At 35.7% G+C, this 15,631-nt stretch overlaps 1 protein-coding gene and 1 non-coding gene across 9 annotated transcripts; both read left to right on the top strand.

Moving 5' to 3' along the window:
- The first annotated feature begins 6,230 nt into the window (after nucleotides 1–6,230).
- On the top strand, nucleotides 6,231–6,304 carry TRNAE-UUC. The gene has a single exon. It is a non-coding gene; the product is annotated as a tRNA-Glu (tRNA).
- An 83-nt stretch (nucleotides 6,305–6,387) lies between these two features.
- LOC113357106 (EEF1A lysine methyltransferase 4) lies at nucleotides 6,388–10,698 on the top strand. 8 transcript variants are annotated; one of them, XR_003363457.1, is made up of 9 exons: nucleotides 6,388–6,560; nucleotides 6,666–6,768; nucleotides 7,299–7,437; nucleotides 7,651–7,733; nucleotides 7,863–7,997; nucleotides 8,075–8,179; nucleotides 9,198–9,258; nucleotides 9,429–9,894; nucleotides 10,259–10,698. XR_003363457.1 is itself a non-coding variant. In XM_026600379.1 (7 exons), the coding sequence occupies exons 1-7, from the start codon at nucleotides 6,469–6,471 to the stop codon at nucleotides 9,631–9,633; spliced, it is 714 nt and encodes a 237-aa protein (XP_026456164.1). In that variant the 5' UTR covers nucleotides 6,388–6,468; the 3' UTR covers nucleotides 9,634–10,227. The 8 variants fall into 8 exon arrangements, 2 of the variants coding, with proteins under 2 accessions (XP_026456164.1, XP_026456163.1); XR_003363458.1 differs by having other exon boundaries at nucleotides 9,459–9,894; XR_003363459.1 differs by having other exon boundaries at nucleotides 9,577–9,894.
- Nucleotides 10,699–15,631: the final 4,933 nt, after the last annotated feature.

Raw genomic sequence — 15,631 nt, forward strand, 5'->3', positions numbered from 1 at the left:
TTCAAAAAATTTATGATGTTCTTGAAGAGCTAAAACAAACCAGGATGGAGATTCAAGAAATAAAAGCTATTGTACTAAGATCTCTGGAGATTCAAAAGGCTCTGGTTCGACAACAGTCAAGAAGGTTTGTTAGAATTGACTCCTTTCTTCATGAACCTTATATTCCAATGTCTGTTGATGATAAGGAGTTCGGGGACGATAAAGAATTTTTCAAGAATCTTAATGTCTAAGAAACTTCTTGTGAGAATTTATTCTTATGTTTAAGAAGGATAACTAGGGTTTGGTATAGAAAATATTGTGACCATATATATCTATTTCCAACGTTTTTCATCTTGCAATGTTTTTAGATTTAAATTCTAAGTTTTAGGAAGATGAACTTGCAGTATTTAATCTTATTGGTTTTATATATTGCAAATGTCTTATGAGATATGTATGCCTTTACGTTAGTGAATTGTGCTATTATCTCATATATGCTCAAAAGTTAAGTCTATTATGTCTTTATGCATATATTAATAAAAGATAGAATGAACTTTTTGAAAAATTCCGCAGTATTGATCTTTCCCTGATCCACTATTATGTAAAAGTACTGTATTTACTCCGTAGGTTTTCTTAAGTTGAGTGATTTCCGTCTAAATTAATTAATAAGATCTTCTTGTGGTTAATTTACTCGAGGTTTACTGATACAAATTCATGTAGTTTGTTAATGTCCAAAGAAATTCTTCTTTTCTCGTAAAAGTAAGGTCGCCCATATTGTTCTCTTGGTAATGACATCAAATGGGGGAGAGTTCTTAAATGAACTTGTGCTTAATTGCCATATCTTTGTGGGGAGAGCGGTTGTGGAATTTGAAGGGGTTAACTTGTATCTTAATAGACTCCTTGATGAATACACTAAGTTTCGACTATGTGAAATCATCGAAAGAAAGTTGATATGTTTCTTTTTAGTCATGAATTATCTTTTGAGAATTCATCACGATCCCATATTTTCCGTACCTTTGCCAATTTATATTGACAAAAAGTGAGAATTATTTAGTAGTTCACACTACATACATATGATTTACGGATTATTATGTAAGGGGGAGTGGACTCCATTCTATAGGTTTTACCTATTGTGCAAAAGATGAAAGTATTGACTAAGGGGGAGTGATACATATCACCATAGTATTATTTCAAAGTTGTGATGCAATTGGACTTTGATTAATATACTAATACTATGACACTGAATAACAATGATTGAGAATATTTGTTTTCTTATTTTTATTGCTACGGATATTCAACAACAATGATGCTAGTTGAACACATTCAGAATCGATGGAGAACTTGAAGTAAAGAAGAATTCAAGGAAGTTGAAGAGCCAGGGAAATCAAGCATGATGGATCAGAAGCTACAAAAGTTTATTTATTTTGTAATCCATATGTATTGATAGTTTTGTCATTAAAATTGACAAAGGGGGAGATTGTTAGAGCACTGCTCGCTCGAACTCGCAAACGTTGCTATCTCAAGCTTGTTTGTCAAGTTTAGTTGATCAAAACTATATACTTGATTTCTAGTCTACTTATAGCTATGTCTTGGAGTGTGTAGTTGAGCTTTAGACTTCACGTCGTTCACAAATTGAAAAATAAGATCTACTGAAGAGCTTGGAGGAACTTCGTCGACAAAAGGTATGTGGGGACTAAAACTTATCTATCACTCAGAAGTCTATTCAATTTTATCTTCTAATGAGACTAACTCGTATAACTATATATACTTTGTGTTATACACTTTTGAAATTTCGAGTCGAGTTTATCTCGTTTATATATTTCTCGAAATACAAGTTTGAAGCTTTCTTAGCTTTGGCTTAACTTCATCATCTACTTGACAAGTTTAGTTTTATACAACTCGTTGTTGGAAACTAAATATTAAGTCAAGATCATCATGTGAAAATTACCTTGAACATCTTACATGATTTGTGTGAGACAATCATTTGATGTTAACTTAGAAAGTTTCTTATTGATCAATTAATCATTTGAGAATTACTTGAAGCTAGTGGTATGTGTAAGATTACCATTGTTTTCTTCCAAGGATGTTTCAATGATTGAATGAGAGTTTTAGAACTACTACCAATGTCTGGTTACAACACAGTATGCGTACCTAGTATGCGAACTGTGAAGTAGTACTAGTTAAGGTCCAGAACTCTTGTTTGCGAACGAGTTTACCTGTGAAAAGTCTGGAACTATTGTTTGTGAACGGCAAGACAAGACAAGGTCCAGATTCGCGTACTCAGTTTGCGAACACAGTGATTAGGTTCTAAAATCGGTAAGTATGACAACTCATACTCATGAACTCATGTTTGTTTGCGAACTCTGCTTGCGATCTAAAGTCCCTGGAACTTAAATGAATTAATTTAAGGTATGTGAAAACTTATTTTGCAAACCGTGGCATTATGTTCATGAATTGGTTATTGTATAAGTACTTTGTACAATTACAAACCAAACAAAATATGCTTCAAACTGTTCATGGATTTTCTATAAGATAGTGAACATTTGAACAACTATCTTAAAGCACATTTATATTCATTTGATTATCTATCATGATTGATTGATTATCATATTTGATCTAGAAGTGTTAGATGAATATGGCTAAGCTAAAAGTGTCCATATGGCTAACTTCGGTTAACTGTTATTGAGCCACTTGTTATACACGTTTAGGTACGGTTCACACGTATCTAAATATAAATATATTTCATTTGTGTGTATGAAGCTAATACCATCTAACATTGGAGATTGGTTGCTTATTTTCTAAGCAAACTTAGCTTGAATCTTAAATCAGGAGTTATTCTAACGGTGTATATTAATTGCTTTGTTACTAAGCTATCTTAGCTTTGATTGTAAGCAACCCTGATTTGAAATACTATATAAGGGAGAACTCTAGCATTTGGGAAACCTAATCCCGACACTCTCGTGTGTCCTTGTTGCAAACTAGAGTCAATTCTTCATTAACCTAGGTTTCCAGTTCTTCTGAAAACCATTACTAGGTTTAACGACTTAAAGACTTCATTTGGTATTCGTGAAGGCAGGTCCAACTATTTTCTCTGTAGTTGCATATCCTGATCTTACTTTTTATATCGTATAGAGTTTAATCTCTTGTAAGGTTTTCTCGAGATTTATCTCCGATAGATAAAATATAAAAAGTAATCACGACAGTTTCTTCGTCTCTGACTCTTGTGATTCTCCAATAACTTTTTCTGTTAATCAATTAGGTTATTGTGAGGTGACTAATATTTCTAGGCTGCTATTTGGGAATATAAGACCAGATTATTAGTTGAGTTTCTTGTTCACCTTGATTTTTATCTTAAGACAAAAACAAAAAATATAATAGACTTATCATTGGGAGACAAATTTGTTTATAAGTCTTCGACTTTGGGTCGTAGCAAAAATCTTAGACTGTAAAGGACGTCAGCTAGCGGAATCAAGTGCGCAGGGTCTTGCTAGATTCAAGAGGCGTAAGGTTCGCGACTGTACCTTAATCGGTGTGAGAGTTGGTCATGACTCAACTACATTCCAGTCCGCAGTTAACTTGTAGTAGGCTAGAGTCTGTAGCGGCTTAATACAGTATGGTGTTCTAGTCTGGACTAGGTCCCGGGGTTTTTCTGCATTTGTGGTTTTCTCGTTAACAAAATTTCCGGTGTTTGTGTTATTTCTTTTCCGCATTATATTTTCGTTATATAATTAAAATATCACAGGTTGTGCGTAGTTCAATCATAGTTGGTAAATCCGACCTTGTTTGTTGGATGGGACTTGATTGACACCCAGACATTGGTCTTTGGTATCGTCCGAGTTATTCTCATAACAATCAGGTTCACAGAATTCTATCTATTTGATTTTATGATTGTGTTGAGAAAGAGAGAAAGCTCTTAAATATTTTTCGTGATTGAGAATCAGTAACTTGGTGCTCTCAGAATTATATTGGAGTTTAGTCCATACAGATTGTCGTACGAAATAGTTGGGTATGGTTGTTGTGCCTCCGCGTTTTCACCTAGAAAAACAAAATTTCAGAAATATTTCAATTATGAATGCATAAACTAATCAAAAACCTAATTAAAAGAAATGAATTGATAAAAAATTAGCCAACTATCAAGTGGTATGATGGTTGGAATGCTCCATCTCACTGCGGAGGTAGGGGTTTGAACCCCATGCCAGAAATAACTCCTTAATGAGTTAAGATGTAATCCAAGACCACTATTCCAAACTATCAAAAAAAACTTGATAGAAAATTACCTAAAAGAGTAAAATTTAGTAAATTTGACTTAAGTTTTAATAGTGACGATAACTTAGTACTTTTACCTTTTTAAGACGTCATTTATCCTCTCATGTAGGTGGGTGAAGAAAATTATAGAAAGGATTTAGGTATGTCGGATTTAATCCCAATAATAAATTACTTGCGTTTAATCGAGGCAAAAACAATTTCCATGGACTCGTGTAATTGAGTTAGGTTGGGCCCTTGTGCCAGCAAAATCGAAAGAAAAAACTTTGCTGAAATCAAAGATGTCAATGTTTACCCAAAAAAAAAAGAAAAAGAAGATAGCAGGGTCCACATTCAAAGATTACCCTACTTTTACATTCACATCAGCTTCAGCTGATCAAGCTTTAAAAATTAAAAAAGGAAAAAAGACATAACCTAAGGTATTCACCATAAACTCTCTTCTAATGGCCTTTCTCTTTGCTTACTCTGCGTCAGTTCAGTTAGACGACCTAGGTATGTAAATCAAACCTTTGTCAAACTAGTTTCAAATTCTTCTAATATCCAAATCATCATTTATTTATTTTCATTTTACAGATTGGTACTTCTGGTTACCTCTTTATACTTTTGCTTCTGCTGTTAATCTGATCAATATCAGTACATACAAGCAATCACAAGAAATCAAGAACATAGCCAAACTGGATTTGTTGCTAGGTATATTTTTGTTTTTGAAAGTTGTGATCGAAGATTATGTATATGAATTAGATGGTTTTAGTTCAATGCATTTTAGTCAAAGAGTTGTAAGAGAGAAATCTGGAAGTGGGTTAGTTGTGATTTCGATGCTTTTTCAGTTGCTTAGTTCCTCAGACCAATCTACAAAGGGAAATACTAAAATCAAGGTGGTACCACGATATGTTAATTACGGTAAGAAATTTGTTATTGCTCATATTCCAAGGGTTGTTGTGAAGTTCAACTGCTTACTAACCCCGCACTTCTTACTTGGAAATATCAATCCTTCGATGCGAGACGACCTTATTTTTTATTTTTATTTTGTTGTTGAAGCAGCGAGACTACCTGTAGGTAGAGAAATAACAAATCCTCAAATTTTGTATCTTTGATTTACTAAACTAAACTTATAATACATATGTCACAAGTTTTGCGATTATGTATGGCGTTGTTGGTGATTTTGAGCTACGGCATCCCTCTAGTCTTCTTTGTGTTCCTTAAAAGGGAAATAGAAGATTTAAGAAGGTGAAGTGATGAAGAGATATGAAATAAGAAAGATGCAAACATTAACTACAAGATTATCATATTTTGATATTATATGCACATGTAATTTCCATCCCTTTTTTCTTTAATCTCATTATCACAAGCTAATTATAAGATTTTCCAGTGTGCTAAGGTAATTCCCCCAATAATACATTTTTTTATACTAAAAAATCTTATTGATTAATTGTTACCAAAGATTACATAGTCTTCCTCGATCTATTTTACAATGTCAGGAGGATAATGATCATAATAACAATAATATCTTGCTTCTTCTCTAGCTTTTTTTTGGTAGGCTATGAGCAACATCATTTCCAGACCTATGAACTAACTTACAAAACCAAAACTTATTGTTTAAAAACTTGTTTTTCGCTGAAAGAATTAAATTATGATTGAACCAGTGTACTTGTAATTTTTCACGGTAAGATGAATTAATTACGGTCTTATAGTCCATTTCAAAAACAACTTTATTGTTTTTCAAAGACTCTATCCATTCCACTACCATCAACAAAGCTTTACACTCAAAATTTTCAGTTCCAAATATAGCATCCGCAACCCCTTCCATTGGTGAACCTTTGACTCCTAGACATTTGAATGCGAAACCACGGATAGTTAGACCAATTGACCCTATCTCTGCAGCGGATATTAATCTTTATCCCCGATAGTACATATTAAAATGAACTTGGGAGGTCATGTGACCAGTGGGGGACACGTTTATAATATTTATAAATCCGCCTAGTCCTAACCAATCCATTGTAGTCCAGCCCGGTTAGGATACCTGACTTTCACCCAGGCGTCCCGGGTTCAACTCCCGGCAATGGAAATTTTTGGGGTTTGTTATCCATTGTCGGGATATTTATTTGAGAATTTGCATCACTTTCTGTCTTTGTTTTTCTTTCCCCCCCGCCTCTTCCCCTCCCCTCTTTTAGAGCCTTCTCTTTCTCTTCGTACTCAACCAGTCGCCAAGAATTTGAAGTTCAGGGTTTAATGGATACTGAACCTACCTCCACTCCAACTCGTTCAGTGAAGTCCTCTGTTGGACCTTCAAACGTATCATCTTATTTGGATCCACTATATTGGTTCGCCATCTTTGTGTAGTATTATTTACTCTTTATTTTTTTAGGGTTTTATATGTATTCTTTGCTGGAAGAACAATTTGCTAATTAAATCTGATGATGCATCAGGGACAAAAGATTCAGCTCTGAAGAACACTATGAATGGTTGAAAGACTACTCTCACTTCCGTCATCTCATTCAACTTTACATCAAACCCATTTCTCCTACTTCTGTAAGTACCACTTTAATTATTTTATTAACATACTAGAACTTACACAAAAACACTAACCGGTTTAATTCGGGACATCATGTTGATTGCACATGATCACTTTCATCTAAGAAACGGAGAGCAGATGAATTGTAGTTATAATTTTTGGTTTACATGTATAATGAATAGTGGAATAGGATACATATGCATATTGCTTACTGCTTAGGATAATGGCTTCAAGGGGATTAATGAATGGGTTGATTCACAGTTCTTCCCCATGGTTATGTTATCGAAGGAATTGTGAAATAGTTCTTTCAGATGAATTGGGCTAAGTTGTTCCTTGTTATTTGTTGTTAGATGTATGGGGTATATCTCTAGTTGACCCACTTCGCACATATTTTTCTAACTTGCATTTTTTGTTTGGTCGCGGAAGATGAATAGTGTTAGTATCAGTCCCACTTCTGAGCTTATAGATCGGTTGCCACACTTGTCAGAAATTCATTCATGTAGTTTTTTGTGATTGCGTGAGTGACAAGCGAAGTGGGATTATGCAGGTTTTGGAGCTTGGTTGTGGAAATTCTCAGTTAGGTGAAGAACTTCACAGAGATGGGATTACTGGTTTAACTTGCATCGATCTGTCTGCAGTTGCTGTGGATAATATGCAGAAGAGGTTATTATCTAAGGGAATTAAAGTTATGTCTCTGAACATGCTGTTAAAGTTTAAATTTTACGGCGCACCAATGTTCTGCATCTCCTATGATTGTCAGCTAATTCACTAGTTTGAACACTTCTAATTTTGTCATTCCCATATAATCTGAAGTTGCTTGGATTTCATTAATTCTTATGTCCTCAAAAGGGAGCTGTTGTGTTATTTAGTCTGAGTCTTCTTTTAACTTCTTTCATCAGATATTCAAGTGCTGGTGGCTGACATGTTAGACCTTCCCTTTGAAAAGGAATCCTTTGATGTTGTTATAGAGAAAGGAACTATGGTAAACATTAAGGCCCCCTTAGGGTTGAATGTTTGTGTTAGTTTGCTTACTATTTGCAAAAATAATCAGTTCTTCCTTTCTTCTTTGTCAAATAGAATATCTAACTAAAAGATAATGTTGCATGTGAAGGATGTAGTATTTGTAGACAGTGGCGACCCTTGGAATCCACGACCTGAAACAGTAAAGAAGGCAATGGCTATGCTTCAAGGAGTTCACCGGGTCCTGAAACCTGATGGAGTTTTCGTCTCAATTTCTTTCGGACAGGTAATGCAATGACAAGCTCGTATTTGGTCTTCTCTTTATTTTCATCAAGCTCTTACCTGGAATGTTATTTCTCACAGCCACACTTTAGGCGTCCCTTATTCGAAGCTCCAGAGTTTAGCTGGTCTATTGAGTGGAAAACATTTGGGGATGGATTCCATTATTTTTTCTACATCTTAAAGAAGGTTGGTACCGACCTAGTCTTGTGCTAGTATAGTTTTATCCAATAGAGAAATGTCAAACTTGAAAGTTAGCTCATCATTTCAACTGTTAATGTAAATTTGTTCGAGTTTTCTCCCCTTCAAAGCCCACTTGGATTTATTTTCTTTTGTTATTGCTTGGCAATGTCTTACTCGAGGTATTATGTGTTTATTATAAGGGGAGAAGAATGACTGACAGTAAACCATGCATGGAGAAGTCCGACAGGCCTTCTATTTCATTATATCAGGAAGAGCTAGAGGATGAAAATTACATGTTCCGAACAAATGTCGAGGAGTTGTAAACCCAAACTCACATGCTTCATTATCTCCATCCAAAACTGATTGTGACACAGTTTAAAACAGATATTTGTCTAGATATCGGTTTTCTTGATTTCTATCAGAGAAGTCATGTGATAGTCATTTTTCATTACCCAACTGATATTATCTTTCTATGCATTGGATATAATTCTTACAAACAATTGGATAGCCTGGTTAGGACACCTGGCTTTGAAGCAGGGGACCCTTCAGGCAAATGGAAATGTGTTTCGCTTTTGTTTTGCCGTTTGTGCTATCATTACTTGAGTCTTCAACAAAATTTATTGACACTGATCCAATTTTTGTTTTTCTTTACCTTTTCTGACCTTTCCTTTTGTTTCTCGAGATAGATTAGCAAATAACCGAGTCTTAGTTTTCATATTTAGGATTCATGATGGTCATTTGTGCTGAGATCTGAATTGCTAATTCTATGAATGGAGGTCTTTTCTTAATTGATCAAAATATTAGATGAGAAGGAAACATTTTTATGGAGAGACTTTGGGATTATAGAATCTGTCACATCAACCTTGGAAGCATAAAAATGTGATAGATCAGTGTAGGAGGGAGAACTGACATGTGGCATTTGATATTTCTACTTTATATCTTATGTATATTATTCGGATTTCGGGGTTCCTGCTCTCAGTCTTGATAGTAAAACTGAGGTTAGCGTTCTCTGAGGGTTTTACAGGAGTTAGGGAGAAGATTCTTACCTTAATAGAGATCGCTTTCAAGTCTAGAAATGGATCCAGGTAGGCACTGTTAAATTTATAATTTGTTTCCTTTCTGCATTATTTTTTTGCTTAGGTTATTCTACCAAACTGAGTCAGTTTGGAGTGTACAACACTGCAGGAAATTGCTAGTCCTGCAATGTTCTATAGAACTTCCTTTCTAGATAAAATTCATCTGTTTTGTTTACTAGGAAATGATGGGATTTTATGATATGGTCCAGAAGGCTATATGCAGTGATCGTTTATCATTTTGAGGTCCCATTTATGCCTTCTGTTCTCACATTCCCAAGCTCCACAGTCACACCTCTCAGATTTGCTGATTGTGCATCTATCTGGCAGAACAGAATCAAAATTGTGGAGACAGCTCATCCTAACTATTTCAGGAAAGGTGCTTGATTGCCATGAAGACGTTCCTGAGTTATACCTTGTCGGTATCTGTATCAACGAGATGATTCCTGTTTATAGAGCCTTCGCTGGAAAACCTTTGTCTTCAAACTTTCTCGTAGTTGCACGAAGCTGCTAAAAGATCGATCAGCTACCTCTGCACCTGCCCTTCTTGAAAAGTCAAAAGCTGGCCATAGGGTATAAGCTTTTCTATAATATATGTTATGGCTCTCATGAAGCTGCTGCTTTGCAACCAGTCTGCCAAGATGCAAGGTGAGATTCCAGCACCACCAGCAACAATTCATCTACCTGCCATTAGACGTGGCGTCTGGTATAATGTGTATGGTCGGATGACATTTGTTTATTCCTGGATATAGCTTAATTGGATAAAATGGAACCCCCACAAGATCACAGACCCAGAATACTAACCGACCCACATAACAGGTAGCAGTACTTAGGGTCTTTTATATGGAATCCTGATGGTGGGTAGACTGGGTCTGGCGTCTGGTATAATGTGTATGGTCGGATGACATTTGTTTATTCCTGGATATAGCTTAATTGGATAAAATGGAAAAGTAAGAAGTTGGATATATTCATATTTTCTTGTCTAGTAACTTTCAAAATTGTTTTCTTGCAGCGACATGTCAACTGTGTGGACAGATGGAACTAAATTTTTCGCATGGAATTCAAATACTGCCATGTATCTCAGTTTCAGTACATAATCTCAATGATTTCATTATGTCCCATTTGAGAAAGTGCAGGGTATCAAATGAATTTGGAGCTGGCAATCCTCTAAGCAGCAAACTTTTCAATACTTGGTGACGTCTGTGATCATAGGCATGGTTGCAATGGGTACTGCATTTACAACCACTGACTATTTCCCTCGTCTTTGTTAAAGCGGTGAAGGAAGTCAGAAAGCTTGCCACTACACTCCATCAGATTTATTATATTATCAAATACTACTAATTTTTCTAGCGAGCATTATTTTTATCCCTAATTGTTCTTCAACTGGATTACTGAGAACTAAAACAGGCAACTCAACTGGAAAACACCATAAGCAGTTCAACAATTCCATTGTCACCGTTTCAATCTTACTTCCGTCATTGTAACATATGGCGTTTGTGTGTACTATTTTCAAAATCATTTCTAGATTGGATTAGGGTTTAGATGTGTTCGGTACTAACATCGCCCCTCGCCCCATAAGTATTCGTTCCCCCGTACACTATCATCCATAAAACTTACTGCTCATCACTTTTTTTTTAGGTTAAAATGAAAATGATAATAACTTTTATATGATACTCTTCTTTAATCGGTGCCATTGCAATATATCAACTAACTAAAGCAGGCACATGTGATAGTTCTTTGTCTAACCAAGCCATAGCTAATTAATTAAGCAGTTCTATAGGCATATAGCACTGTGACTAGAAATACAGTATCAAGGTACTTGCAACACATGATATTCAATACCACAGGACTATAGTACGAAAGACCGAGAGAAATTGGATAATCTTATTTACTGATATTAATATAAAGAAAAGAGGTATTTTGGTTGAATCAATACTTACGTAAACAATCTTATATATTCACATTTTCACATAAATGTCATTGTTATGAAAATGCATAAATTTTTGAAAAAAATTTGATATCTTTCGAAATACACATCGAATTTTTGTAAAATTAACATATTTGGAAAGTTCTTTGAAATACCTACGTAATGAGTACAAATAAGAATATCAAATTTTATTTTACGAAAAAAATAGCATTGTTATCAAATTTGGTATTGTTAAAAGTAGGGGTGTAAATATTACCCGAAAAAACTCAGCCTGCCCGTACCCGCCCAAGCCCGCCTGTACCTGAAATTGCCCAAAACCTGTTATGACCCGTTGCGGGCTACCCGGCCTGGCCTGGATTAATTTATTGGGCGGTCTCGGGCTTTGCGATTAATTATGATGCCCGGCCTGATACCCGGCCTGGTGCCCGGCCTGAAAGGCTTCTATGTGTCATTAATCATTTAATATCCTCTTAAAAAGACTTAAAAGTTACAATTTTATAATTGTCAATTTTGTGTCAAGAAAAATAAAATATATAATTGTTTTTACTTATAATTAACCTTTTCAAAACATTAATGGTAATATATTTTCTTATTAGAAAGTTTATTGTACTCTAATTAATTATTTATTATAGGCTAAAATTAAAAATTTGTCAGTGTAATTTAAATATAAAATAATACTATCACTTACGATATGTGATGTTGGAAAGGAAAGGATATTGTATTTAATACCGTTCATTTGAAAATTTAAACTTAAAAAAAAAAAATCAAAATAGTGGTCTGTCCGGCCCGATCTGGCCTGCCCGTATAAAAAGCGGGTTTGGGCGGTCTTTGGGTAGCAAATTATCTACATGTACCCGGCCTGTCCGTCCTGAATTTATTTACGGGCTCACAAATATTAAGCTTGGCCTGACCGGCCTGTCTTAGTTTTTGGGTTGGGCGGCCCAGCCTGCCCAAATTTACATCCCTAGTTAAAAGAACAAAATTCAAACATGTGCATGGCACATGTGACATCACTAGTAATCATTAAAGAAAACGTATAATAATCATTAACTAACTTATCTACATTTCTAGGTGCAAAACCACTTCAAGCACTAACTATATTCGAACAACATAAATGGACCTTTATAGCTACAACTATGTGTAACTTGTCTCAAAAAGTATTTGAACCGTCCAAAATGACTACGACAAAGCCGCTCCTCAAAAAACTTTTAGTGCCCCCATGCTATCCTCCGGCGGGGCCCATCGGGACCCGCCAAAATAAACTGTGAGAACTTTTTAAAATGTGGTTTAGTAATTCGGTCTTTTTAGAACCACTGAACTTGTCTAACACAAGTTTGCCACGTTATTGGCATACTTGGCACCAAGTTAGGGCGCATGAGCTAGGTGGGTCATTCACACTTATTGAGCTGACGTTTTATCGTACTCCCCCTTAGATGATCCACCGCTACAAATATATTGCCTCATTAAAGCTTTGTCGGTAAAACCCGATGGAATAAAACCTTAGAAAAAAGTCATTGCCTCGTCAAAACCCTGCCATAAAATCTAATTAGGATAAAAACTGGTCGAAAGAATAACACTGGTAGCTTTGAAGCAGTGATGATTGCCACAAATTCTCTTCTTTCGTCAAAGTTTTGTCAGGAAGTTTTGTCAGGAAAACTGCTTAGGACAAACATGTATGCTAGCGTCAGGAAAACCACTTAGGACAAAATTTGAGAGCTGGAAACTCAGGCCACGCAAGCATTTTTGTTGGTGCGGCGGTAGGTTTGAGTAGACGGACCGCATCTTGATGATCCTATTAAAGTACATAAAAAAATCCTTAATACAAATATTACGATATAACACATAGACAATACATTAATAAAAAATAGTAATTTTATTACCTCGGTTTCGTATATTTCTCTGGCCCATGAGTCTTTGTATCCAAATAGCAATTTTCCTCTATCCGCCGGTAGCCCAAGGATTGTGCCTGCTGGAATACCCTTCTTCTTCAAGTGCTGAGGGAAAAGATGTGATGCTTTCTTAGCAATATCCTTCTTTACACCATCTTTTCCTTTTTTTGCTTTTTGGGTACAACTTGGTTGTCCTTCTTCTTCTACTCTTGGCACTGGATCAACTGGTTCAATTTCATGGTGGGGTGTAACTTGTGGAGCAGTTGGTTCTGCACTTTGTTGAGCGGCTTGTTCAACACTTGGTTGCACCCCTTGTTCACTGCCTTGTTGTTCTACACTTTGTTCAACACTTGGTTGCACTCCTTGTTGACTGCTTTGTTCTTGTAAGCTTTGTTGAGCACTTGAATTATATTTGGCACTCCTTTCCCTCCTAGCACTAGCTGTCACTTTCTTCCTCCTTTCTCGACTTTGTCTAAGCAACAAAGAAAAGAACAATATTTACAAACTATACAATCGGAAGACAAAGTATGGAAATATAACCTGAATGTACACATTCGGACGTAAGAAGACACATATTGTTCCCGAATACAAAACAATCGAAAGCTAACTAAACATATTTACAACCGAATATGCATCAATTGGAGTTCAGAAGCTCTAAATTTTTCATCCTACACAATCGGAAGACAAAGTACACAACTATAACCCGAATGAACAAATTCGGAAGTAAGAAGACACATATTTTTCCCGAATGAAAAACAATCGGAATATATTTAAACATGTTTACAATCGAATATTCATCAACTGGAGTTCAGAAACTCTAAAATTTTATCCTACACAATCGGAGGTATAAAACATTATATTGTCTTCCGAATAAATACCGGCCCCAAAATGGGATTTTTCCTAATCAGAAATTTTGAGATTTTTTCAATATATATATATATATATATATATATATTCGGTAGTGAGTGTACTTCCGAATACTGTGTGTCTACTTAAATATATTCGGGAGCCAAAAAATTCATTAAACTACCGATTATTACCAGTTTGTATCCAGGAAGATATGGCCAACAATATTCGGCCGATAACCATCAAATATTTCTCCCGAATACTGTCGATGTTCTTGAGAAATGAAGAACACGACTACATTCGGAAGTAAATAAGCATGAATATCGCCCGAATCTAGATAAATAACCGAAAACCCTAAAAAAAAATTCTCGATTCGTCGAATTAAAGCGAAATAAACCCCAAAAATGATAGATTCTTACCTAATTGGGGCCATTTGAAGTTGACGAAGTATTTGACTATCGGAATCGCCACCACCGACTATATCGACGGGTACTTCTTCATTTGCAGCAACAATTTCTTTATTTCTTGCTAAAATCCCAATCTTTGGATCGATACCCCGAGCAACGTTTTTGGTTCTAGGTCTGTGGGTTTCATTTCCCTTATCCATTGTTTTATAAATGAATCGACGATGTTTTGATTTTACGATTCGCGATGATGTTTTGGTTGAACATAAGAACGAGGGAAAGTGTTTTTTTTCTTCCACAATCGGAAGATAATATGAAACTGGAAGAAGAAGAGTTGAAATGAGTAGAATTTTTTTTGATTTGGTTTTTATACAGTTTTACCAGAAAGGCATTTATGTAACTTCAATATCATATAGGGTACCCCTTAACTAGAGTCTTTGGCTGGGTATAAATTGATGGCCCCTAAATCCTTTCGCGTGGCCCCTAAAAACGCGAGGATGATCATCGTTCTTAGATTGTTATCTCATTAAAACCCGTCAGGAAAACCCAGAGGGACAAAACCTGAACGTAGGAAAACAATGTTAAAACCTTGCCCGGTAAAACCTTGAGGGAAAAACCCAGGACAAAGGAAAATAAAGAGTATAACATTTCGAACTGCAGATAATGATGGACTCGAATGCCTCGTTAAAACCTTGACAAGGAAAACCCGGCGGGACAAAATCTTGACTAAGGAAAAAGAGTTCACCACGTAATGTCTAACATTCCTAATATCCATGGTATTCTGTGGCGTTACTCCCCCTGATGAGTAATCTTCTCAGTTGATCATTAGGCCTGATAATAATGCATAGAGACCACGACCCATCTTTTAATATCTTCAGCAGCTTCCTTTACTCGAGAAACTTGGTCCAACTTTCTTTTATACAATTTCTCAATGATCTTTTGATTGTACCATCTTTTTATTCTCAACTAGATTTGTCTGAACAATCGTAACAAACCGGAGGAAGAAAAATATCCCCTACTACCGGACAACCAGCTAGGAGAACATTTAGATGCTTTAACAAACCTGTCAAAAATCAAAACTATAACTGTCTGATCATCTTTTCTCAGTGGAAGACATCCAACGATCTTTTACGTAAAAGATCGAGCTTAATGGTACCACGAAGATGAAGGGGTTTTCTTCGGACCAATGTCTCGATAATGGTGTTGCGTATAACCATGCTTACATGTTTACTACAAACCCAACATTAGGTATCTATAACATATTTCAACTAATATACAAGTTACACACCTTTTGTGTAATACAAACCACAGAATGATAC

This window comes from Papaver somniferum, chromosome 3 (genome assembly GCF_003573695.1).
Source record: "Papaver somniferum cultivar HN1 chromosome 3, ASM357369v1, whole genome shotgun sequence".
NCBI classification, from domain to species: domain Eukaryota; kingdom Viridiplantae; phylum Streptophyta; class Magnoliopsida; order Ranunculales; family Papaveraceae; genus Papaver; species Papaver somniferum.